Source organism: Diaphorina citri, unplaced genomic scaffold (assembly GCF_000475195.1).
Source record: "Diaphorina citri unplaced genomic scaffold, Diaci psyllid genome assembly version 1.1 scaffold646, whole genome shotgun sequence".
NCBI classification, from domain to species: domain Eukaryota; kingdom Metazoa; phylum Arthropoda; class Insecta; order Hemiptera; family Psyllidae; genus Diaphorina; species Diaphorina citri.
In genome coordinates, this window is record NW_007378079.1 from 84,437 (window position 1) to 110,974 (window position 26,538).

At 39.8% G+C, this 26,538-nt stretch overlaps 2 protein-coding genes across 2 annotated transcripts in view; both read right to left on the bottom strand.

Moving 5' to 3' along the window:
• LOC103510809 (nucleosome-remodeling factor subunit NURF301) overlaps positions 1 to 12,708 on the bottom strand; it is a 45,154-nt gene extending 32,446 nt beyond the window's left edge. The window contains exons 1-3 of the mRNA XM_026824768.1: positions 12,567 to 12,708; positions 11,928 to 12,071; positions 9,661 to 9,698 (exon numbers count right to left, since the gene is read on the bottom strand). Coding sequence (XP_026680569.1) covers positions 9,661 to 9,698; positions 11,928 to 12,071; positions 12,567 to 12,582 — 198 coding nt within the window. The 5' untranslated portion in view covers positions 12,583 to 12,708. The remainder of the gene's footprint in view (positions 1 to 9,660; positions 9,699 to 11,927; positions 12,072 to 12,566) is intronic.
• Positions 12,709 to 14,595: 1,887 nt separating this feature from the next.
• Positions 14,596 to 25,818, bottom strand: LOC113468107 (nucleosome-remodeling factor subunit NURF301-like). Its single transcript, XM_026824769.1, has 6 exons — positions 24,290 to 25,818; positions 23,818 to 23,978; positions 22,776 to 22,897; positions 19,502 to 19,559; positions 19,152 to 19,311; positions 14,596 to 14,861 (listed from the first exon to the last, which is right to left on the bottom strand). The coding sequence occupies exons 1-6, from the start codon at positions 25,269 to 25,271 to the stop codon at positions 14,596 to 14,598; spliced, it is 1,749 nt and encodes a 582-aa protein (XP_026680570.1). The 5' UTR covers positions 25,272 to 25,818.
• Between the last annotated feature and the right edge of the window lie 720 nt (positions 25,819 to 26,538).

Here is a 26,538-nt window from a genome sequence, read left to right on the forward strand (position 1 = left end):
TGTTTTTTTTTTTTTTTTTTTTTTTTTTTTTGTAGGCGAAACCAAAAGTGACCACTGATTGAGAGGCTGACGAAAAACGCTGACCCCGTCTGTACACGGTTAAAGGCGAAGAAGAAGATTGCTGAATTTTAATTGTGTTGAGCATACTTTAGTGCTTGTAACAATAATTATCGTTCCCCACTTGGGGGAGGAAATAGTTAACCCTAATTATTGCAAGGTGTAGTGCTGCCTTTAATAATAAAAATAATAGACTCTTGAGTGGAAGGCAACCACTAGGCGAGGTTAACGCCTTAGGCGTTCTCTACCACCTAACCCTTAGAGCTCTATTATTATGTGGTCAAATTCTCAAATAAATGAGGATAAAATTCCATACCTCGGCTGGGATCGAACCCACGCCCTCCTGATTACCAGGCGAGCGTCTTGACCACTACGCCACCGAGGCAGGTATACATCCTTAAATAAATACATATTATGTTATTAGATAGATCAGATCAGGTCAGTTAGAATCACTATTATCAGTCTCCAAAAATGAAGATATGTTAAAGGTTTCACTGTTATACAAATAATCATAATTATGATTATCCTCTAATCTTGTAAATTTAGAGATACCTCTAATCAGATGATTATACCACCCTCTAATAGGTACTGTAAATTTAGAGATATGTACCCCTAATCAGAAGATCATAACATCCTTTAAAATCTCTAAATGAAGATGTTATGCACTGTTATACAAATAATCATAATTATGATTATCCTCTAATCTTGTAAATTTAGGGATACCTCTAATCAGATGATTATACCATCCTCTAATAGGTACTGTAAATTTAGAGATATGTACCCCTAATCAGAAGATCATAACATCCTTTAAAATCTCTAAATGAACATGTTATGCACCTAATCTATCATCCTCTCAAACTCTAAATTAAGATGTTATTTGTTATACACCTAATCAAAGAATGCACCCAAGGATGTTATTACCGGTGGTTCTAAAACCAGTCTATTTTTAGATAGGAACATGAACCAAATATTCTGAATGGTTGAGTTGGGCGTTGCCTGGAGAATAAATTCCACTCCAATTTGATTTCATGTTTTAAATTTCGTTACCTGTTACTAAGTAGGTACTTAAATTAAAGCGATTGATAGGGGTTTAATGTTCCTGTATTCACAGTGACGTCGCGTCACGCGGGGTTTTTGGTGACGACGCGTCATGCGGGGTTTTTCGTGACGTCGCGTCCATTAAGGTGTGTCCATAAATAGTCGACCGGCCGTCGATCGACATCGACTAAACCGTCCATACTGCCTCGACAGCATAGTTTCTCCTCGACCGATGTCAATCGACGGCAAACAAAGCACTGTTGTTATGAAAGAAACTGACCCAATTGGTTGTGCTATATGGTTGAATACACTTTTTTCAAAGTTTATAGCTTAAGGTTAATATACAATGTTTGCCAGCCTGGGGAATGCATTAATTACATACATACGTAATGTTAACGTAAGAACTTAAAATAATGTAAGAACTAAAATAATGTAGGAATGTTACGTGAGTTATGCTAAAGCATGTCACAACTTTGGTGGTCACTAGAGCGTTACGTGTAAACTTGAGTCTAATTACCGAGACTTAAGCAGATAATGACTAGAAATTAATACGGAGTAGGAATGACAAAATAGAGTAAGTAATTATTATCATTATTATTATTTTTCTTTTTTTATTATAATTTTTTGTGTGCATAATATGTATACAACAGTGCTTTGCTTTCCGTGTTCGTGGTAAGCAACAGTAGGTCTATCAGAGAGTCGGAGCGTGAGTGACCGGTCTTAGCTACACTCTCTCAGACGGTCTGAAGTCTGAAATGATTTGCAATGTTGCACAGATTTTTCGGCCACCACCCCGCAAGGTTTGGCCTCTGGAGCCTTGGTTCAATAATGATTGTTGTTGTTGTTGTTGGTGTTGTTGTTGTTGTTGTTGTTGTAGCGGCTTTAGCTTTCGCCGAATGGCGATAGCAGGATAAAGAAAAGATCTCTTTTTGTATCTGCTATACACCGGGGAGATGGTCTCTAGCTCCAGCCATGTTAAATTGGCTGGCTCGTCCTGAACCGCAGTCAACCATCGTGAGGACTTGTGCTTGGTATTTAAAAGCAGAGAGAACCCTTTGAGGAACTGCCAGCTTGCTAGGCTGGTTAGGGTTTCAATAATGATTGACGGGGGATGGATGCTCCAAATTATGGACAGGGAACACCTAGATGTCTCTGAGGGGCAGTACATACCCGAAGCCTTTGGGGAATTGGGGCTGGTGGTGCACGAGATGTAACGGGGTGGGCTAATGTTTATTTGTTTGTTAAAATGGTAATAAGAATAACAAGATACATAGGTAATGTAAAAAGTGGTCTGTGAAGATAGACCGTGAGATTTCTGATCATTGAGTAAATTTGTTAACCAGCAGACAATTTCAAACAAATTTGTTTCCTATAAATCAAAAAATATTTACAGAAAAAAGAAGAAGTTATTTCACGTCAATTTTTTCCTCTTTTTGAAGCGTTCATTGAGTGAAAGTAAAATACTCAAGATTGAAAAAAAGTAAAAAAAAAAAAAAGTTGAAAGATATATCAAGTCTATAAAGTAGTAGAAGTTACTGGAGATGAGAGTAAGGTACTAATATCCATTACAGAGGCAACATATCGCGTCTGGCTGGGGAACCTTAAACAGGGAGTAAACCAGCTTAGTTTGGCTGGAGGACTTCAGACAGGGAGTAGACCAACCTGAAATTTCCCTTGCTGAAGAAATAGCCAAGGTTGATTGCGAAGGGCATCCAAAATGTTGTGGTCAAAACAAAAAGTCAGCCCAAAGCAATCACCCTGCCCTGGAGCTGATTGAGAGGCTGACGAAAAATGCCGACCCCGTCTGTATACGAGAAAAGGCCATGTTCATGTTAATGTTGTGGTCAAAACAAAAAGTCAGCCCAAAGCAATCACCCTGCTCTGGAGCTGATTGAGAGGCTGACGAAAAACGCCGACCCCGTCTGTATACGAGAAAAGGCCATGTTCATGTTAGGTCAGTCACTCACTATCAGGTAGACCTGACAGGTACACCTGATCAGGTCTATCTGGTGGTGTGTGTGCTCATTAGGTACCAGTTAGACCTGACACGTACCTGATAGTGACTAGCGGGCCTAACAGACCTAGTGAGCTTGAGTGGACGGTATAACGAGTAAGGTTCTCTTATTTTCATCCTACATACCATCATGGATCTATGCAATTTCTATTAGACTACCGACCGAGTATCGACAGAACTAGTATTTCATACGCCCAGTACACACCAGCAACATTTTCATCAGAACACTGTTTCTCAACAATCCAGAATTGGGTTTGCAACACTCCAGTAACTTTTTTACTCTCCAGACTTATTTCTGAAACATTTTTGTGTGTATAAGGTTTTATCTTGAAAGTTGCACAACATTTGAAACTTTGTTTAGCAACATCTATGCAACTGTTGCGGACACAAATGTTTCCAGTGTGTACCAGGCATGAAGCAACAATCTGTCAACTGCAAAGCGAAAGAAAAAAAAGCCACTTCTCCATTTCTCATCGATTTCGTGATAATATGTTTACTTTTACAAATTGCACATTAACTCCGATGCAACTTTCATTAACTCCTGACTAGGTCTATAGATTATAGCGTACTAGGCCTACTAACTTTCAAACAAGTATGTTACGCACGTATATGAAATTCATATTGAAAGCTCCGGATTGCAAATATTTTATTGATCTTCTTGATTATCAAGTTTGATTAAGGCCTGTCGCACACTGGACGCGTAGACCCCAACCCACAACCCAATGAGAGGGCAATCTACGTCTCAAATTTCTGGGGAAAAAAGATTTGATGAGACAGAAGAGAACACGGAAAAAGAGAGAAGAACCCATTTTTGGGGCAGTTGTCCCTACCCTTAAGCCTCAGAATGGGCTTTTTGTGTACCACGGTACCTATGGAGTTAAGCTGGGCATTGGAAGCGTAATCGAACTACAGAAAGTCGCACGGCTACTTTTAAAATGTGAGAACAAGTTTGATTAACGTCGGTCTCACAAAAGCTATATCATTGCGTAAAAGCTATACCTTTCTTATTCTACAGATTTCTGATCTACATTACATACCTAGATACTGTAGAAAATTTCCGCCCTGACGGGGATTTGAACCCAGCACCTCTAGGTTGAGAGTCAGTGCTCTTAACAACTCGGCCACAGAGGTGGGCAGTACTACGTCCTAGCCTGGTGTATACCAACCTTCACCCAAAAGTTCATTGGACACAAAGGTACTTAAACTCTCACATATACTTACCACAGCTAAAGTACTACTTTCAACAGTATACATATATTATCTACCTGCATTATCTGCAGCTTAGTACGGCTCTTTTCAACAGTGTCGCGAACACAATGTACATATCATATTGAATTATTGATGTAAATCTAAACCATATACATAAAATGGTATCCCAAAACCTTCACCCAAAAGTTCATTGGACACAAAGGTACTTACACTCTCACAACTCAGATATAGCACAGCTAAAGTACTACTTTCAACAATATTTCTACAGCTTAGTACGGCTCTTTTCAATAGTATTGAGTACATATCATATTCCATATTGAATTATCGGTGTAAATGTAAACCCAATACAATACCTACTATGGAGTACGTATTGATGTAAACCTAATTTACTGTAGAGTACACATTGATGTAAACCCAACACTTAAAGTTCACTCATTCACCGAATGAAACACCGTTTTTTACTAGATCAGTGATTCCCAAACTGGGGTCCGCGGCCCCCCGAGAGGACCGTGAAGAAATTCAAGGTCCCGGGAAGATCACATAAAACACAGTAAAGGAGCCGCGGGGCATTCACTTTTTTTTTTTTTTTTTTTTTTTTTTTTTGGGGCGCGTTAGCAAGGGTCGTCGGCAACTAAATCCCTTTCGGGTCCGGATGAACATTGAAAAAACTGTCCGGACGAATAGAAACTATTTTTGTTCAACAACCTTTCAAAAACACAGCCCCACTAAACTTCAAATCAACAGCGCCGCAGGAGAAATTTTTCAAAAAGTATGTAGCTGAAGCTTTTCAGAAGTTAATTTTTGACGTACCTTTAAGAATTCTTAGATACTCCGAATTTTTTTCCGCGATCCGGACAATTGAGCTTCGCGGTTCGGAATTCGGAACGCGGGCATCCCGCCGAGCCTAACCAGACTAAGCTGGTCTACTCCCTGTTTAACGTCCCCCGGGCCAGACTTAATATAGAAACTTCTATCAATCAGGTCAGGTAGGAATTCTGTTTCTAAACTGACTAGAACTTCTATTCTAGAAGGAATGTGACACTTTCACTCTCCATAAGAGTCTTGATAAACGCGTGCTAGTATTTTACTTTCAAAGTCGGGCCGACCTTTCACTCTGCGTCTATGAATGGGATACTTGGTTACCAATCTCAGTAATTTAGTTGATTTTGGATCTAGAGGTTGGTGGTTCGATTCTGATTGCACAGTTTAGTGAGCCAGGCCAAATTTCAGTAAGCAAGCCTGTGTATCTCTACACGAACCGTTTCAATAGATTTTCTTTATAAAAGTTTTCGGATTTTCCTTTGTGTTACTTTGAGGGGCGGACAAGACTCGAACAGTGACTTTTTGGGCGGTGGGCCAAATGGTCCCCCCAAAATATGGCTCTGAGTAGTAAATATACCGTATGGTTAAGTATAATAATAATTAATAAGAGACGCTTGAGTGGAAGGGGACCACTAGGCTAGGTTAACGCCGGAGGTGTTCTCTACCACCTAACCCTTAAACCTTAAAGCTCCATTATTATGTGGTCAAAGTCTCAAATAAATCCTCCTGGCGAGCGTCCTTGACCACTACGATACCAAGGCAGGTATACACATAAATATACAGTTAACTATAAAATCCATACTAGTGAATGTTTGACATTTGAATGATTCCAATCTCCTCGCGGTCTCATAGCTCATAGGTTATTCAGTAATAATGGCTGTAATGTATTGCAAAAGTTCGAGTTACGCTAACTAGCTCTGTTATTTAATACTCAAGGTTTCAAGAACTTTAGTACTTAGAATGGATCACAATGGAATGTAAATGGCATTCTCATCAAAAAAATACACTATACACTAAACTCCGTGGTGTAGTGGTGACTTGGTAGGTTTGCAATCTGGAGGTCCTGGGTTCGAGTTACGCTAACTAGCTCGGTTATTTAATATTCAAGATTTCAAGAACTTTAGTACTTTAGAGAAGTTAGAATGGATCACAATGGAATGCAAAAGGCATTCTAACCAAAGAATACACTTGACATATAGGTACAGGGTGCGCCAGAAAAACACTGACAACGGTTCAGGGTAGGTAGATTTCATCATTTCCAATAAGGTTATAATGGGTCATTTTCCTAACTTCGGATGCGTTTCCGAGAAATGTCCAAAAAGACAACTTTTTAAAAAGAGGAGTTTCTCAAAGTGCGGAACACTTACCCGGGCAGGATTCTCCGTTGAACTTCATATCTATCAGATGAATGCGGGACTCGTGGGGGACGAACGAGGCTAGGAACCGCTGGTTGCCTAGGTTACGTACAAAAGATGTCACGTGACCTCCGTTGACCAGAATCTCGAGATTGCCCGAACCTGCCTCGGAGCCATCGACTGAAAATGGCGGAAATTTGAGGGTGAAAATAGGGTCTCAAGATATGGCAAAGCGACATATAATCTGGCAAAGGAGGAGTTGCAATTGGGAAAATACTATTAATAAAAGGTCGATTCCTACGTAAAAAGTTGTGAAAAATCCAAATCTGAGGTCAAAACTCCGAAAAGGTAACTTTAAAAGGTCGAAAATACCTATGGGAGCGTATGCCGTGACGTCAAAGTTCACGATTTACCGGTATTTTTTAAATCGATTTATCTCGTGATCTATAAGTTGTGGAAGAAAAAGAAAAATTCCGTTGGTCCTCATTTTTCCTGCTCTATGACTTTCAAATATCACCCAAGTAAGCGCAACTGATTTATTCCCTCTATCAAACTATACCTTCTTCGAGTTTTTAGTTGATAATTGGCCAGAATTAGGCAGAAAGGAACCACCCCCTTAATGAATTGTTAAGAAATTACCTTCTTCCTCGTATTCTTAGTGGAGAACATTCGCTCTGGATCTTCCTCCTCCACTGTCTGCACACAGCTTAGTGCCGTAGCCCGAGTGGTAACCGTGTCACTCCCAGTCTCCTTGGTTTTCTTCTCGGCATCCACCACCGACACCACCGTGCTCTCCGTTTTGGTTTGCTTGTCGCCACTGGTGAAAACAAAATCAAACATCAATTATTATATTTCCACTAAATGGAATGGAATATACCCCACTTATACTGTCAGAATAAGACTGAAAAGTTCCTTTACTCTCACAGTCTAAACAAGGTCTTATGTATTTGGTACAATATTATAAAATTAAATTACAATTTTATAAAAAGACCCTTGCTTATAAGTAGAAAAAAGGCCTTCACTTGGCATGATATCAGTCTGACTTAGATACTGACAACTGTCTGACTTGGATGTCTGACTTGGTATACTGTGCCAATTGGCAACTCAATAGTAGAGCAGTTCGTCTAATAAAAGATTGATACATATATACTTGACATGGTATCCCGTTCCCAAAGTTCATTTTATCTGTGGTACATGACACTGAAATGGGGGACTTTTCAGACGAAATTCCCGTGTCCAGAGTCCAGTATTGCACTCTTTATTTGTGGTAAAAGTTAAGGTCTTTCACAACTTTTGTACCTTTAATTCAAACCTTGTTTAGACTGCTGGGGTAAAGTTAAGGTCTTTCACAACTTTTGTACCTTAAATTCAAACCTTGTTTAGACTGCTGGGGTAAAAGGACTTTGGAGCTGAAGTCAACACTACTCCAGCGTAAACATCTCTCTTGCAGTTTTGGTCTGATGATGAGAATCTGACTATTCTCTAAAGCTCATCAAACTTTCTTAGTTGAATGTCGAATCTCAGTTGTCTTTTTAATTTTCATTTTAATACATACCTAGACACATTTTTAAGTTTCATTTTAATACATACCTAGACACATTTTTAATTTTCATTTTAATACATACCTAGACACACTCGTGCTAGTAGAAGTGGTCAGACAGTTCGCCCTACAAGTTTCCACCTTGGTGACGACTCCATCCACTAGTTTCACCGTCTCACTCGTAGTGGTAGTCGTCACAGTCGTGGTCGTGACGACCAGTGTTTCTTTCTCGTCCACCTCCATCTTGGCCGGGGTTTCATCAGCCTGTTTCACGTCGGGTTTCTCTTCCATGGACACGTTTTCCACGTCCACGATTTCGTCCGAGTTTTTGTCCTGAGGCAGAAGAGAGAAATGATTTTGTTGAACTTATCTTATTTTACAAAACGTCTTTCTGTAGTCTGACTGGGGGACTTTAAACAGGGAGTATATCAGCCTGAAATTTCCCTTGCTAAAGAAATAGCAAAGGTGGAGTGAGTGCGAAGGGTGTTCCCTCATAAACTTTTTGTTGCCAAACCAAAACTTTTAACCCCGTTTGAACACGGGAAAAGGGAGGAAGAAGTCTACAGCCAAACCTAAATGACTGTGAAAAGTGTCAGTTCAATCCTAGATTACTGTCTTTTTTATAGCTGTACTAGATTTTTTGTCACTCTAAGCCACCCTGTCCGATGAAATGAAAAGTGTCAAGCCCTCAAGAAGGTTCTTCAAAAGATTGAGGGTATTAGTTGTAAGAAAAACATCCTTTCATAATTTAATTTACCTATGAAAAATAAACAGTTAGACCATTAGTTAAAGAACACAAACAAAACGTAACAAATGACTCACCTCTAGTTTGACGACGGAAGTACTCGTCTTACACTCGTCGGGTTGGCGGGTTCGAAACTCTTCATTGGAGAGAGAATTGTCACCGCCACTTTGACTAGATTCAAGTTCCACCTCCAGATGTTGGAACTTTTTGTTGCCACCGCCGGAGTTCGAACTCTCCACTGAGTCACACGTGAGTTCTTCGTCTGAAATGAGAAGACGAAATGAAATAATAACAACTTGCGTTTTCTTTTCTTAAGGCTTTAATGGCAAGATTCTCACTAAGCTAGGATTACACTGTTTGCTCAGTGGGAAAATATTTGCACCAGGAATATAAATATTTTTTTGCAGGGGTATTACATGTGAGCAAATATTGTGTTTGAAAATGTTTGCTCAAATAGAGAAAAATAAAAATTTGCTCACATCAAAAATAAAAGTTTCCCACTATATTACACTATTTGCAGTTCTTGCATCAAGAAAATATTTGCCTGTTTTAAAATTCTTCGTTTTCTTTTTAATTTTCTAAAAAATCTAGGATTACACTCTTTTGCTCAATGAGCAAATATTTGCTCAAATTGTTTGGAAAAGTATAGAAAATAGTGTAGTAACCTAAAAAATATTTGGCAAATATTTTGGAAAAGTCTAGAAAATAGTGTAATAACCTAAAAAATATTTGGCAAATATTTTCTCTCTAAGCTTGCCAGTGCCAGTTATTTGCTCATGTTTGCTCTGTAAGAACAAATGCAGAAAAATAGAAACAAATAAATTTTTATTTTCTACTTGGTGACTTGGGACTATATTACACTTAGGCAAATATTTGTTTGCTCGGAAATCGGCGGCAGCACGCGGAGCTTTTGCAATTCTGAAACAATGGAGAGATCACAATAATTTATTAAGTTGAATAACTTACAAAATACACGAAACTTGGTGCAACAATTCTAAAACAATGGAAGCACAGAACACATAATAGTACCATTTGAATTCATTTAAGGCATGCTTAGCCCCAAACAGCCCCAAAAGCCCCAAAACGAGTGAGGCGAAACTCGAGTCGGTGTAAATAATAATAATAAGAACCCTACAACTATAAAAGAAGGTAAGCCATTACCCAAAATTGACAACAAAAAATGTACTCGTTATACGATTGCAACATTTTGACGAATTACTTTCTGGTGTTCTCGTGTTGACCCAGCAACTAAATGCTAAGGATTGGACCTCTTACTTTCCGTGTCCAAGATCACCAATTTTTCATTGAAATATTTCAAATGATAGATTGAAGATTCTGTAACTTTGTGAAGGTCCATCTTGACTAGGTATCTTCACTATTTTACAAATATGTTTAGAAGTATATGTTTATCATTTCAACCTACCTAGAAATATTTCAAGAACACAATACTCGCGGGATGACAAATTAGTTCATAGGTTTAACCCCGAATCACACCCCGGGCGATGTTAGTTCGGACCGTCGGAAAGTGAGTGGTAGAAAAATCCACAGACCCAGGTCTTTCAGACGGTCTGCCAGACTTAGGTCTGAAGATCTGTCGGACGATCTGAGGGTGAGTGACTGGCATTAAGTAAAACATACATCTGGATACTATGAATGGCAAGGGCCTCTTTTATAAAAACCTCTTCATAAAAATAACTAAAAAGCCATGGTTTCATAAAAGAACCTTAAGTAATAGAAAACTTATTGTATTTATGAACAGACTAGCTGAATTCCGTCGCTTCGCTCCGGAATCCCGCTAGTTCATCCCGAGGCATGGCCAAACTTGTGGAAAAGGCATGGCCGAAATAGGTGCCTGTAAATGTAAATGTCAACATGAGTGTTACTATATCTGATTCATATGTCTTATTCAGGGCAATCTGATTTGTACTGTACTGATTCAAATAGCTCTTGAATATAATAAAAAATACGGTCGCGCTGCGCGCTCCCTATTAGCTGCATAGTTATCAAACTAAAAACATAAACGAAACACAAAAATGGGTCGTAGAGCGGAACTTTTCTCTCCCGCAGTCTCTGCACTCTGTGTATTTCTTATGGAGATTTTAGCGATCAAAAATTGATCATATCTCAGGATGCTCTTGAATCCCGCCTCCATGCCTAGCTTGAACAGATAGGTGCCTGCAAATGTAAATGTCAACATGAGTGTTACTATACATGTCAACATGAGTGTTACTATATCTGATTCATATGTCTTATTCAAGGCAATCTGATTTGAACTGTACTGATTCAAATAGCTCTTGAATCCCGCCTCCATGCCCAGCTTGAACAGATAGGTGCCTGCAAATGTAAACGTCAACATGAGTGTTACTATACATGTCAACATGAGTGTTACTATATCTGATTCATATGTCTTAAATGTAAAGCATTAAGAATTATTTTAACAACATTGAGAGTTAACATGAAGACAAGGTCTGGCTAGGAGACGTTAGACAGAGAGAAGACTAGTGTCTAGCTGTGGGACTATAAACAGGGAGGAGAACAGCTAACCCTAACCAGCCTAGCTAGCTGGCAGTTTCACCTGTTGTAATCCTGTACAATAAAATAAATTAAAAAAAAAATAGCTTTCTTATTATGTATGTGTCAATCATATTTTGTAAACTGTCCCAATCGTGGACTCTGAATTATAAACAAATAAAACTTACCATGAGCAATCTGGTTGGCTTTATACCGGGTGACCCTAGTCTCCTTCTCGTCCACCTCTGTAGTTTTCTGATGATTGATACGGTCGGATCGACGTCTCAGATCGTCCATGTTAAATGTACGCGGTGTCAGGGAACCGGTTTTGGATCGCGTTACGCGCTGCTTCTTATCGCCTGGAATATGTAAATGCAATTTCTTTGTGTTATTATGTCACAACTTTGGTGCTCACTCCAGTATTGTAGGATTTTCCCAATATCTCGATAATCCTAAAATCCAATGTTTACCTACCATGCTGGCACCGGTCGCTATGCGCATTTATATGTCATAGCTACTCATTTTCCTCACGAGGCTGAGTGGGCCCCGCAACAGCCAGTCACGGAATCAATCATTTGCATGATACAGTAAACATCGACTTAGGACAGATCGAAAGACAAGTTATAATGTACTCACCTGGTTGTTTGGTAAGAATATCTTTCATCTGGTCATCATTTTCCTTATCCTCGGCTATTGGTTCTCCCTCGGGCACCGCATTCTTTCTCATGAAATATTTGTAGATGTGAGGTTCTACGCCGAGGATTTTCAGTCCGAAATCATCTGAAAACGAAACCACATAATCTATTCATATATGGTTCTGGCTGGTTCAGTTCTGTATTGGGTGTCAACATATGGTGATAGCGGGTGCTGTTTGCATTATATTGTCTTGTGTTTTCAGTTTGCTCGACATAGGTTAAGTTTAAAATAAGAAAAAACTTGAATTCAAAACAAACGAGCTTGAATTCAAAACAATTCATGAATTGCCTAGTTCAATAACGAATCAATTCACAAGTACGTTTGGTATATTAATTTCAATTTAATTATTCCCATTTTTTCCCAACATTTCTTTTTACTTTCTATTTATTACTAAAGTTAGAACGAAACTATTAAGGAGCGCGGTAGCGCTCCGCCCCGCCAAGTCAAGATATGTACTAGTAATGAGAAAGTTTTTTTTTTCCGCGAAAATTTACTTTGTTTTTTTAGTTTCTTGCATTTGTGTGGGCTTCAAATAATAACAAATAAAGAGATCAAATCAAATTGCTAAATAATACGTACCTTTCACTTGTACCATGTACTTGACAGCCCCCGCTCGCAGTCCTACCGTACGACAATCCAATGCCTTGTAATTCCTCGTACCACTCAGCCACTGCCAGCCCCATTGGCCGTGAATTCGGTACTCTTCTCCCTTCTGCTTCCACACCTGTCAAACCCAAACAGCAAGAATCAAAATATGTTAGTGAAATAGTCACGCCAAATATTAATGAAATAGTCAACATCCAATAAAGTTTGATACAAGTTTCTTCAAATTAAATTGATCCCAAGGGTAAGGTAAACCTGGACCGTTGACAAATGGAGTGTGTCTGAAGGCATGTGATGTGTTCTAATCCACTCGAGAGTGAAAATCTGGTGTGAACTTCGTATATTCGTATAAAACAACTTTTGAGTGTTTGCCCCAAGCCTTAGAGTGGACTTTTTTTTAAGAGGTTTGATAGAGGGAACTTTATAACTGCTATGGTCTTATCGTCCCGAAATCGAAGAGAGAAGGAAGACAGGATAGGAGAAAGCCAGCCGTTCCGAGAACAGTCTTATCGTCCCGAAATCGAAGAGAGAAGGAAGACAGGATAGGAGGAAAGCCAGCCGTTCCGAGAACGAACATTATCCCCGCCCCGGGCGGGAATCGAACCCGCGGCCTAGCGCTTACAAGGCAGACGCACTACCAACTAAGCTAACTAGGCTGGCAAAGAGAGAAGGAAGACAGGATAGGAGAAAGCCAGCCGTTCCGAGAACAAACATTATCCCATCAGGATAAAATCCGCCCCGGGAATCGAGCCCAGTGGCCTAGCGCTTACAAGGCAGACGCACTACCAACTAAGCTAGCTAGGCTGGCTGAACCTTAACTTAATTTATGCCGTAGGACGAAAGCCAGCCGTTCCGAGAACGAACATTATCCCATCAGGATAAAATCCGCCCCGGGCGGGAATCGAACCCGGGTCTAGCGCCGTTCCGAGAACGAACATTATCCAGGATAAAATCCGCCCCGGGCGGGAATCGAACCCGCGGCCTAGCGCTTATAACCCGTTCCGAGAACGAACATTATCCCATCAGGATAAAATCCGCCCCGGGCGGGAATCGAACCCGCGGCCTAGGTGTTCCGAGAACGAACATTATCCCATCAGGATAAAATCCGCCCCGGGCGGGAATCGAACCCGCGGCCTAGCGCTTCCATCGAGAACGAACATTATCCCATCAGGATAAAATCCGCCCCGGGCGGGAATCGAACCCGCGGCCTAGCGCTTACAAGGTAGAAGTCTTATCGTCCCGAAATCGAAGAGAGAAGGAAGACAGGATAGGAGGAAAGCCAGCCGTTCCGAGAACGAACATTATCCCCGCCCCGGGCGGGAATCGAACCCGCGGCCTAGCGCTTACAAGGCAGACGCACTACCAACTAAGCTAACTAGGCTGGCAAAGAGAGAAGGAAGACAGGATAGGAGAAAGCCAGCCGTTCCGAGAACAAACATTATCCCATCAGGATAAAATCCGCCCGGGCGGGAATCGAGGATAGGAGAAAGCCAGCCGTTCCGAGAACGAACATTATCCCATCAGGATAAAATCCGCCTCGGGCGGGAATCGAGCCCAGCGGCCTAGCGCTTACATGGCAGACGCACTACCAACTAAGCGTGGACTTTTTGGGTATGGAATTAAGATATTTGAACAGCACTTCAAACGTCCCGGCCGGGATTCGAACCCAGCACCTCCAGGTTGAGAGTCCGTGACCACTCGGCCACAGAGGGGGGCAGAGACAAACTACTTGCCTCCTCGCACTAACCTGCCTCGGTGGTGTAGTGGTCAAGGCGCTCGCCTGGTTTAACAGGAGGGCGTGGGTTCAATCCCAGCCGAGGTATGGAATTTTATACTCAATATAATTTGAGAATTTGACCACAATAATAGTGGTAGCCTACTGCTGGAGTAAAGGGACTTTGCAGTCCTATGCGAGCAGTATAAATAAGCACTATTATTATTATTATAATCTCACCCAGCCTGAGTGGGGCCAGAAAAAGTTAGCAGCAAGCGACTGCCCAGATGGTCACCCGTCCAAGTACCAACCACACGGGCCGTTGCTTAACTTACCAAGCTGTTCATGCCACACGCTGGCAAACACCACCGGTTTGATGCAGGCCTGCAGCACAATCATGGCCCGGGCAAAGTCCCTGGCCTTCACGCTGGTGTTGACGGCCGATATCCAGGGCTTGCGCAGTGAAGGCCAGTTGACGTGCATGAAGGCCGGAATGATCGAGGATTCCAGTTGGAGGAGCGTGGCGCGCAGCGTGTTGACGAGAACGTTACGAGGTCCTGAAAGGTATAAAAGAGGGGAGACACATTATTATCGGGTCCTGAATGGGTTAAAAAGAGGGGAGACACATTATTATCGGGTCCTGAATGGATTAAAAAGAGGGGAAGCATATGTATTATTATCGGGTCCTGAATGGGTTAAAAAGAGGGGTGACACATTATTATCGGGTTCTGAATGGGTTAGATAGAGGAGAGGCATATTATCAACGGGTCATGAATGGGTTAAGAAGACAAGAGAAATACTATAACATGACGGTCTTAAAAAGGAATAGCCCCTTGAGTAAAAGGTAACCATTTGGGGAAAGTTATTTTTATGTTAGGGCAATCTCTTACTAGTCCCGTATTCAGACACCGTATACCAGTATGCATGAAGGCCGGGATGATCGAGGATTCCAGTTGGAGGAGCGTGGCGCGCAGCGTGTTGACGAGAACGTTGCGAGGTCCTGAAAGGGTTAAAAAGAGGGGAAGCATATGTATTATTATCGGGTCCTGAATGGGTTAAAAAGGGGGGAGACATATTATTATCGGGTTCTGAATGGGTTAAAAAGACAAGAGAAATACTATAACATGACGGTCTTAAAAAGAATAGCCTCTTGAGTAAAAGGTAACCATTTGGGGAAAGTTATTTTTATGTTAGGGCAATCTCTTACTAGTCCCGTATTCAGACACCGTATACCAGTTTAACGCCGTAGGTGTTCTCTACCACCTAACCTTTAGGGCTCTATTAATTGATAACGTAGGCAAACCATCAAATAAATGAGGATGAAATTCCATACTTTACCTGGGATTGAATCCAAAGTCTCTATTTTTTTTCATTTAATTTATTTAATTATTATTATTATTAAAAAAAAAAAATTGGGTTCATGGTGTTCATAGTGTCAGAGAATTTTAAGGTAATTAGGTCTAATTTCAAATAATCATAGGTACCTTCATCGCGGGGGTATTTATTTCTCCTTTGATTGAGGGAGGGCAACCTATTTAGAAATACAGAAGTATCATACTCCCCTCCCGTCCTCTTCTTTCTAATTCTCTCCCCCCTCCTAAAGTCTCTCCCAATTTCTGTACATTAATTTCATCTCATTAACTTTTCTCCTTTTTTTTTCTCTATTTCTCTCTCTCCCCTTTAGTTTTTCTTTACTCTCTCTCTCTCTCTCTGGCTTACTAACTTGTTTTTCCTCTATTTTCGTTTTTCTTTTCTTTTAAAAACTACCCAAAAGGAGCAGAAAAAAATCTCCGACCAGGAGTAAACTAAACTTAAATGATTAATTATGTTCCAATAAACTCCCCCTCCCCTCCCTAACCTGCTCATCGTGCGTTCTATTGGAAAATATCCTCTCTCTCTCTCTCTCTCTCCCTCCCGCTATTCAGGGCTAAAAATTTTCCCTAGTAAAATTTTCCATCCCCGCTGATATTATTATTTCACTCCATCTTCTCCTAGTTTCATTATTATTACTACTATTACATTCTTGGCTCGGAAATCGTTTTTCCGGTAGTGTCCCTCCCCTCCCGCTCTTCAGGGCTAAAAATTTTTCCCTAGTAAAATTTTCCATCCCCGCCAATATTTATTTCACTCCATCTTCTCCTAGTTTCATTATTATTACTACTATTACATTCTTGGCTCGGAAATCGTTTTTCCGGTAGTGTCCCTCCCCCCTCCCCTTGGTACCCTGTTTGACCACCCCCTACCATCTTCTCGGTTTATTAGTACCTCCTCCTCCCTCTAGCATACCTCACAGACTCCAGAGCTGGGTAAAATGCAAGCTGCCCGCGGCTGTGCCTATCAAAGTGATTTGAGGGTGCGTCCATAACGAGAAGCTTTACCCCTAGCCTAGACATTAGAAAATCACCGCCCGGCCGAGACAATCGACCCTCACACCAGTAGTGTATCTAATTGTCTATAACGGAACCTGGAACCTCCTGCTTTTTTAGATACACTTTCGAGGTTAGACATCAGTTATCAAAAATGGGCACAAAACCATCGGCTTTTGCAGAAAAAATATTCAGCTCAATTTCTTAATTTTCAGCGAGGGCTAATTTTAATTTAATTAATTATTATTATTTTAAATTCAATGAAGCATTTATTTAAATACAAATGTACGGCTATGGTCACAAGGCTTCGTTGAGGCCGGTTATACAGTGAATTCATAAAGTCCCCCCCCACCTTAATTTTTGAACCGATGAATTTAGAAACCTGAAATTTTGTATACGGGCCTATATTTACCTCTAGTTTCTTGTAGGCTAGTGCATTCATAAAGTCCCCCCCACCTTAATTTTTGAACCGATGAATTTAGAAACCTGAAATTTTGTATACGGGCCTATATTTATCTCGCCTTAGAAGAGACCGCCTTAACATAATAATGGCCCGAGTAGGTCGAGTGAGAGGTTAAACAACTACTGGAATCCTGAATTATTTACATACAGTGCAGTCATAAAGTCCCCCCCCTCACCTTAATTTTTGAACCGATCAATTTAGAAACCTGAAATTTTGTATATGGGCCTATATTTACCTCTAGTTTCTTGTAGGCTATGTAAAAATTCAGGGACTTTTTCAGGGTCGGCCCTAGGGGGGCCAACTTGAAAATCTTAAATGAGAACCCCCTGTTTGTGATACATATCAAAGGTCTTAAAGAACGTAGTACTTTGGTACAAGTTTGAGCTCGATCCGATAACCAGGACCGGAGTTATGGCCTATTCAAATTTTCATATTTCCATGTTCTTCTGCCAATAGGGGAAGCACCAAAAATGGGAAATTCATATCGATTGGTGATTTGTGCTTCAAAAAGGTCCCACTAATGGTGCATATTGAAATTCAGACCAAAAAATGAAATTTAGACTTCCGACCCTGATGGCCTCCGGGGGTGAAAATGGATGTTTCAAAATTTCACTTTTGGGACTGAATTTCAATATGGATCATTAGTAGGACCTATTTGAAGCACAAATCACCAATCGATATGAATTTCCCATTTTTATTGGATTGAGCTCAAACTTGTACGTTGTACCAAGGTACTATGTTCTTTAAGACCTTTGATATGATGTATCACAAACAGGGGGTTCTCATTTAAAATTTTCAAGTTGGCCCCCCTGGGGCCGACCCTGAAAAAGTCCCTGAATTTTTTTTACATAGCCTATAAGAAACTAGAGGTAAATATAGGCCTGTATACAAAATTTCAGGTTTCTAAATTTATCGGTTCAAAAATTAAGGTGGGGGGGGACTTTATGAATGCACTGTATTTGCTTTTTTAATCCCGCTAAGTATAGAGAACACCTAAAGTCAAAAGTCGAAGAAAAAAAAATCATGCAAATTTCCCCTGGATCTTTAATATACTGCCTACCTACCTTGGTGGCGTACTGGTCAAGACACTCACCAGGTAAACAGGAGGGCGTGGGTTCGATTCCAGCCGAGGCATGCAATTTTATCCTTATTTATTTGAGAATTTGCCCACATATTAATGAAGAGGGTTACCTTTTAGCTTTTACTTAGTGTTTATTTTTTACTGCTTGAATAGGACTGAAGAGTCCTTTCACCCCAGCAGTAGGCTGTGACTACTTACTACTGTTGTCAAATTTTCATTGATTGAGAAGATGAAATTCGTTGAGGATAAAGTTTCATACATTGGCTAGGGTTGAACCCACACCCTCCTGATTACCAGGGGAATGTCTTGATCACTATGCTTTTACACTAGAATCTTGAATATAGGATCTTTTCCTCTGATAAGATAGGATATCCTTTGGAAGATAAAAAACAAGCTGGGTCCATCCCTCCGGGAATTTTTTAGCCCGTAGTTTATTCGATCGTGGTTAAAGAATACCTATGTACCTACCTAATTTGTTTAATATTCAGTTTATTATTATTCTTGATTTGATTTTTCGATTTTACTTTCATGTAATGATTTAAAATCAAGACTAGAGCTTCTCTTCGATTTCGGGACGATAAGACCCTAGCAGTTACAGTTCCCTCTGTCAAACCTCTTAAAAAATAAAATAAAAAAAAATGTCAGCCCATAACAATCACCCCCACCAGGGCTGATTGAGAGGCTGACGAAAAACGCCGACCCCGTCTGAACACGGGAAATACCCACAAAGTTGTGAAAAAGCTCTCTGCTTTACCACAAAGATTCATTATTTGAATTTGATTTGATTTGTTTTTTTTTAAAAGGTTTGATAGAGGGAACTGTAACAATAGAGTTCTTGTCGTCCCCGAAATCAAAAAAAGTTACAGGATAGGAGAAAGCCAACCGTAACAAGAACGAAACTTATCTGTTTAGGATAGAGTTGGAAAAAAAAACTCACCATGTACAGGTCCCGCCCATTTAAACTCGCCCGTGGGAGTGAGAGAGAACTTGTGAGACATGTGTCGCTTCTTATCTCTCTCTTCATTCCGCTGTGTCTTATTCAGGGCAATCTGATTTGTACTGTACTGATTCAAATAGCTCTTGAATCCCGTCGTCATCTGAATCAGATTCAGAGCTCAACATAATGTTTAAAAAAAGAGTTTGCCATCTTTAAACACAAAAAAAATCTTTTTTAAAATACGTAGGTAACAGGTACCAACACCTAGAAAGCTATCCTCGTACTGAGAGACTGCTCATCAATGTGCGCTGTAAACTGTGTCACACAGTTCCAATTTTCCTAAACTGCACTGCGTAACACTCGTATCTCGATTGGAAATATTTCATTGGGTGTTGGTTGATACAGCACCTAAATAAGAAGTTTTGGGAGCACGGTTAGCCTAGTGGTAACACGCTTGCTTGCCATGCGGAAGGTCCCGGTTTCAAACCCGAACATCGAGAAAAACTTTACACTTGTGTTTCGATTGCAAATATTTCAACAGGTTACTTTCTGGTGTTCAACAGGTTTCTTTCTGGTGTTCTCGTGTTGACCCAGCACCTAAATGGGAAGCAGTGTGTCTCTTATCGCCCATCTGATGAGGGACATACTACGGGATGGGCATGCTATGACACAGACCATTCGAGTCTAATGTAGCAGTTGTTTCGTTGCTACGAAATAAAACCGGCGGTAAAACATTTATATTCAAAGAGGAAGGAGTAAAAAGAGGAAAGTGAAGACTGGACTGAAATGAGCTGGAGTAATGTAAAAGTGATTCTAGGTAGCCAAAAACAACAGCAACTTACCATTTTCGACTTCCAAATAAGACTTCTTCCCGCCCTTGTACTGGTTGGTCAGCTTCTCAGTATTATCCATCTAACGTACAAACCTTTTCCTTAATCTAACTTTGAACCAATCAGATTGATTCTAGACCTAACTTTGCACGAATCAGATCACTGATTTAAAATCAAGACTAGAGCCCGTTCTTCCTTTTAATGTTTCCTAATATGTAACTACCAATATTCCCAATATAAGGTTCAAGTCACCTATCCATTTATTGGCCTTGCTCGGAGTAGCTTAACATAGATGACGCTGAAACCGGTCTTGAAATAACGATTGAAGTGTTATCTAAAACTTTCTCGCTTTGAGTTCATAGGTCGTCACGACGAATTTCAAGATTAGAGCTCATTTGTGTGAGAAAATGTGAAAAAAGTAACATAGGTGACGCTAAAACTGGTCTTAAAATAAGGACTGAAGTATTATCTAAAACTTTCTCGCTTTGAGTTCATAGGTCGTCACGACGAATTTCAAGATTAGAGCTCATTTGTGTGAGAAAATGTGAAAAAAATTCCCCAAAAACCAGTTTTTTTGGTTTTTTGGCTTTATGGTTTTCTGGACAAAATTTGCACCACCACTTTCCTGTGTTCCTGGTAAAAAGACCTTTAATTTGATATATAGGTCGACCAGGTTTGGATATGTACTTCTATGGGGACAGACAGACTGACCGACTGACACACACCGAAGCCCATGCTAACCACTGAGGGTAGCGGCTACCTTTCTAAGACTCTTTAGAGACAAAAATTAGGTGGGTACCTAAAATTTTCGACAGCATGCAAGCCAATGTTTGTCAATATAAGTACCTATAAGTATACACTAGGTACCTATAAAAATTATGCATTCAAGTAAGTATGCAATGAATTAGCCAATTAGCATTAGTAATGAAAATAAGGTTAAGTACCTACCTACTCTGTTGATTTAGATTTGAATCCTCATCAAGCAACACCTATAAGCCTAGGTAATAACTAAATCAACACAACTAGAGTACAAAAATAGGGGTCTGAATGAAGAAGTATTTGTGTACCATTTCCTACTAATTCATGAACTGTACACAGCACTCACTAGAAAAGCACTCTGCAGGGGCATTTTTTACTTTCTATTTTGTTTTCTTCTTTTTTCATTGTCTTTACTCACTTCTTTCTTCTTCTTTTGGCAACCTTTTTCCTTTTCTGTTTCTCTCATTTTTTTCCTCTCTCTCTCTCTTTTCTCTTTCTCTCTCTCTCTCTCTCTCTCTCTTTCTGTCACTTTATCCTTTTCCCTTCTGCTTTCCTCTCTTTCTCTCCTTCTTTCTTATCTTTTGTGAAGGAAGACAGGATAGGAGAAAGCGAGTCATACAGAGAACGAACTTGACCAATAAATCCGTTCCGGGCGGGAATCGAACCCGCAACCTAGCGCTTGCAGACGGCTACCCACCAAGTTAACCAGGCTGGCTGTTTTGTAGTTTTATCACTGTACCTTACTTTATGCTCTTTTATTTGTTCTTATTCTAATATCTGTTTATTCGTTCATTGGGTTTGTGCAGTGCCAGCATGGTAGATAAACAATGGGCATGATAGGTAAACATTGGGATTATTGAGGTTTTTGGGAAAATCCTACATTGCTGCTGTGTGCATTTAAAATTGTGACATAATAACACAAAGGGATTGCATTTATTTATTGGTTTTGTTTGATTTGTGTTTCTCAGACGGAGGAGAATTCTAGTCAAGAAGTGAAGGAGAAAGCAAAAGAAGAGGAAGAAGAAATGGAGGTGGATGAAAACGGTAAGCAAATTAATTTACATGAATTGATGTTAAATCAATAATAATACTGATTCAATTCAGTTCAATATTTTTTTTTATCCCTTGTTTTTCTAATCAAGCAAGGTCTTCTACTGTTAACATTTATGTAATATGTTATTTAACCCATAAAATAAATGAGACCTTGTTGAGACTGCTGGGGTAAAGGGACTTTTTAGCTCATTCGAGCAGGATAAACAAGGTATATTCTATTCTACGATAGATAGATGGGAGGTTAAGAGCATACACTCAAACCGAAGGTGCTGGGTTTGAATCCCGGCGGGGGGTGGAAATTTCAAGACTAAAAAAATAATTTGTTTATATTCTAGGCGATAAGAAGCAACGCGTAACGCGATCCAAAACCGGTTCCCTGACCCCGCGTACATTTAACATGGACGATCTGAGACGTCGATCCGACCGTATCAATCATCAGAAAACTACAGAGGTGGACGAGAAGGAGACTAGGGTCACCCGGTACAAAGCCAACCAGATTGCTCATGGTAAGTTTTATTTGTTTATAATTCAGAGTCCACGATTGGGAAAATGGAGGAGTTGCAATTGGGAAAATATTATTAATAAAAGGTTGATTCCTACGTAAAAAGTTGTGAAAAATCCAAATCTGAGGTCAAAACTTTGAAAAAATAACTGTAAAAGGTCGAAAATTCAATTTTTAATTGCCGTTCTAATGAAAAAGTTCAAAGAGTTGTGACGTCAGATTTCACGGTATAGTCAATAGTACTACAGCTAGTCAGTTAGTAAACCTAGGGTCAGTGCAATAGTCCTAAACTAAAATGGACACGGCACACAAAGGATAAAGAAGATAAAATAAAATAGATAAATAAATAAATAGTAGTGCTTATTTATACTGCTCGCATAGGACTGAAAAGTCCCTTTACTCCAGCAGTAGGCTACTACTATTATTGTGGTCAAATTAACACGGGAAAAGGCGAAGAATAAGAAGAAGATTATTACTTACATGAAGATGCGACGAGACAGGAACCAATACTTTCTGCCGGCCCTGTCGAAACCCAAATGTTCCTGACGACATAGTAGGCCGGACTTTTCCACATCCGGAAGACAATCGGTCACTCCCGTAACCTGGGCAACAGAGACATAAAAATCAGTCATACAAGAGTGGGTTACACGCATAAGTTTAATCAATCAATTCAAATCAGGAATGAAATCTAAGTAATCTAAAGCTAAAGCTTACGAAAGAGTTAGTTTACCTTGTGAGCTTTACAGAGGTTACACTGCCTGTCTAGAAAAGAACAGAATATACCTTGTTTATCCAGCTCGAATGAGACTAAAGCGTCCCTTTACCCCAGCAGTCTACACAAGGTCTCATGTACATATTTTATGGGTTTAAATTAAAAACATAATGTAGGGTTTGCGGTGGACCTACATAGATTTCTATTTCTACACATACTTATTTTAAGCTAGATACACAACTCCCTATCTCAAACTGAATAAAAGAAAATGAAAAACTTTTTTTGAACACCAAGCTGGGGGAGGGAAACTGACACCCTAAAATTCTCCATACAGAGTACAGTTAGTCGATGTTGAAAATTTAAAATACCTACAATAACAGAGAAAATAAATCCGATATTTTTTGATGGTCCGATTCAAGACTACATAGGTTCGCATCAGTAATTGACTCTGAGATTGTGTAGGTAATTGATTCAATAGATTGTTTCTTTGTGATGAATGATCATAATTATTTTAAGGTATTTTTTATACTTTTTTCTTGCTTCTTTCAAAAAATTGAACCCTGGATGTTTCTTCTTGACATGGAAAAAAATCAATTCAAATGAGAAACTAAATAAATCAAATGGTAGCTAAAAATCTAATGGTAAAGAGTTAGTTTATTCAAAACAAATACCTTGTGAGCTTTGCACACTGCCAATCTTCCTGCGGTTTATTTAGTTTCATAAAGCATAAGTTTAATCAAATCAATCAATCCAAATCAGGAATGAAATCTAAGTAATCTAAAGCTAAAGCTTACGAAAGAGTTAGTTTACCTTGTGAGCTTTACAGAGGTTACACTGCCAATCTTCCTGCGGTACATCTCTCAGGGGCGGATCCACACACTCCAGATGGAACACGGCAGGGCAGGTCTCACAACACAGGAGCTCGCCGACCCTGTGACACACGCGACAGTGGTCGTCATATTGGAATCCGCCTGCAACACAAAACACATGGGAAATGTAACTAGAGACAACTTTAGAGAGACCTAAAGGTGAGTTTACACGCTCAAGCCATTTGCACAAACTGGCTGGCGCAAGCCGGTGTGCACAAGTGAATCCTAGCGTGTGAACTGTGAACGCAGGCTTTAAGTTTGCACAAGACAAAAAAAATTAATAATAATAATAAAAAATAAATAAATAAATAAAAATTCTACCATGGGAGGTAAGTTAGTATGAAGTGCTTCATTACAAACTATAAGAAAGGAGTTATTGGGATATTGGGAACAAGAATAAGAAAAATACTTACCTTCATGTATCAAATCTTCTCGAACAGGGGATGTGATGAGAATCTGATCAGTTAGAAACTGAAGAACTCTCAATCTCTTTTCAATGTTGGTGAATGGATATTCACATGTGTTCAGGATATTTAAAACTTCCTCGTCAAATGTTTTGTCACTTTCAATATAGCTGCGTAGAGCTTCAGGCCAAGTCATGGCATCAATGAAATAGAGCACAGAATTAGCACTGTCTTTTTGATCTAAAGGTCCAAAGTGTGTCTGCTGAGTATCTTCTTCTCGGAAAATTGTTTTCAAGAGAGACACATGAATTTCAACCAATAGATTGCTTTGTTCTTCAAAGTTCAAGACAGCACAGAAATCTTCAAATCTGAATGGGGACAATCTTATTAAAGATTTGAAGTGTCTGAGGACTTCATAGATGGACAGTGTTTGCATGACATATTCTCTTGGTATTAACAAGTCATCAGATGATCTTGGTAGTTCTAGTGGTTGGATTTGTCTTTCAGTTTGTAACCACAGTGGTTCCGGACTCATTCGACTGATGTAAGAGAACTTCTTGTTGGTACCACTAGTTGTTGAGAAGCTGGATAGTGACAAATCACTATCACTCATCTCATCTAGTGGATCATCTTTCTCAGGCTCAGTTTCACTCTCTGAAAGCCCCAAATCATCATCATGATCAGTTGAATCCTCAAAATCTGAACCATAATGGTAATCTGTCTCTAGAGTTTGCTTACGCTTCTGATTTCCTCCTCTTCCTCCTCGTGTCGGGGGATTACTTTTCCTCTTGGTCCCCTTCTTAGCAGTACTTCTTCTGCTAGTCTCACTACCTTGTGGAGAAGATGTTCTGGATGTAATAGGTGAATTTAAACCTCTAGCCTCAAGATTTTGTAGATACTGAGGTTTCTTCAATAAATGAACTTGAAATTTGGGTCTCTCTGTATTGGGGGTTTTTGGGGGCCTACCCCTTCTCTTGATCCTACCATACATTTTGGAAAGTTCTCTTATCAGTTAGTGATAAGAGCTACTTTACACGTGCGTTCGTGCAAATAATCAATTGTAAACAAATAAAAAGTGACAAAAAAGTTTCCAAGTCCATATTCAATGGACTTTTGTTTTTGCGCCACGAAAATGTTCCATCACATAACGCACACTCCCGGAAACTGGTTGGATGGAATTAAAACACATTTAGCACTTGATTTTCACTTAAAATGAAGTTTTTACACTTAAAGGACTGTTTAGAATTAAAATTTTCAAAGTTGATGAAAAAATGACAAAATCCATCGTTCACTTTTCACTAAAGACGCTCATACAACATGGCGACGCGTCGAAAATTTTTGCAAGCTGCATTCTGATTGGTCGAGAGAAATGCTGTGAAATTTCGGAAAAGTGCTGATAACTCGATAAGGAATGGACGTTACACAAGGAAAATTCTAGGACACGACCGAAAAATTAAGGCAAATCGGAAAAAAGTTTCCCGCAAACGTAGTATTTAGCACAAAAGATTTGAGAAATGTTTCATCAAAATCCATCCTTTTCCAATAACAATCAACCAATGAAAAGAGTCGTTAAAAAAATTAATGAAGATTACAAGGAGGTCACAAGTAGGTAGATGGCAGTGGATTTTATATGACACATGTGAAAAAATTGAAGCCTACAATTGTTAGTGCGTAACAGATAAAATAAATAATTAAACGAAAATAAATTGAAAAACCATAGGCAATTTGAGGCGCAGTACTGAAATAACTGCTGTGAATGCTGTGATTAAAATCCGAGATTAATATAGGAACTGAAAATCGGCCAATTGTGGCTTGCTTCGTAGGCCAGACAGCCGGCATCGGCATACATTTCTCAACTCTTTCAACGCACGTCCTTCATAAGTAAAATTTTGTAGTTCCGTTTTCGTTGGGGAAATTTACCAAAAAAATTGTGCTCGACACACACGTCTGGACAAAAACCACGCAGGACGTACCTTAACATAAGTCTCCGTCGTTGGTATAAAGTCGCTCGCTAACCGCTAATTTCCTTCTTGTTCTTGTTGAAAGAGTTGATAGAGGGAAGAACAAGTGAGGCTCAAAAGCAAAAGAAGGAGGAGGAGAGGATAAGATAAAGCCAGACGTTCCGAGAACGAACATTATCTGTTTAGGTTAAAATCCGCCCCGGGTGGTAATCGAACCCGTGACCTAGCGCTTACAAGACAGACGTGCTACCTACCTTCCAGGCTAACTAGGCTGGTTCAACCATTTTCTTTTACGGC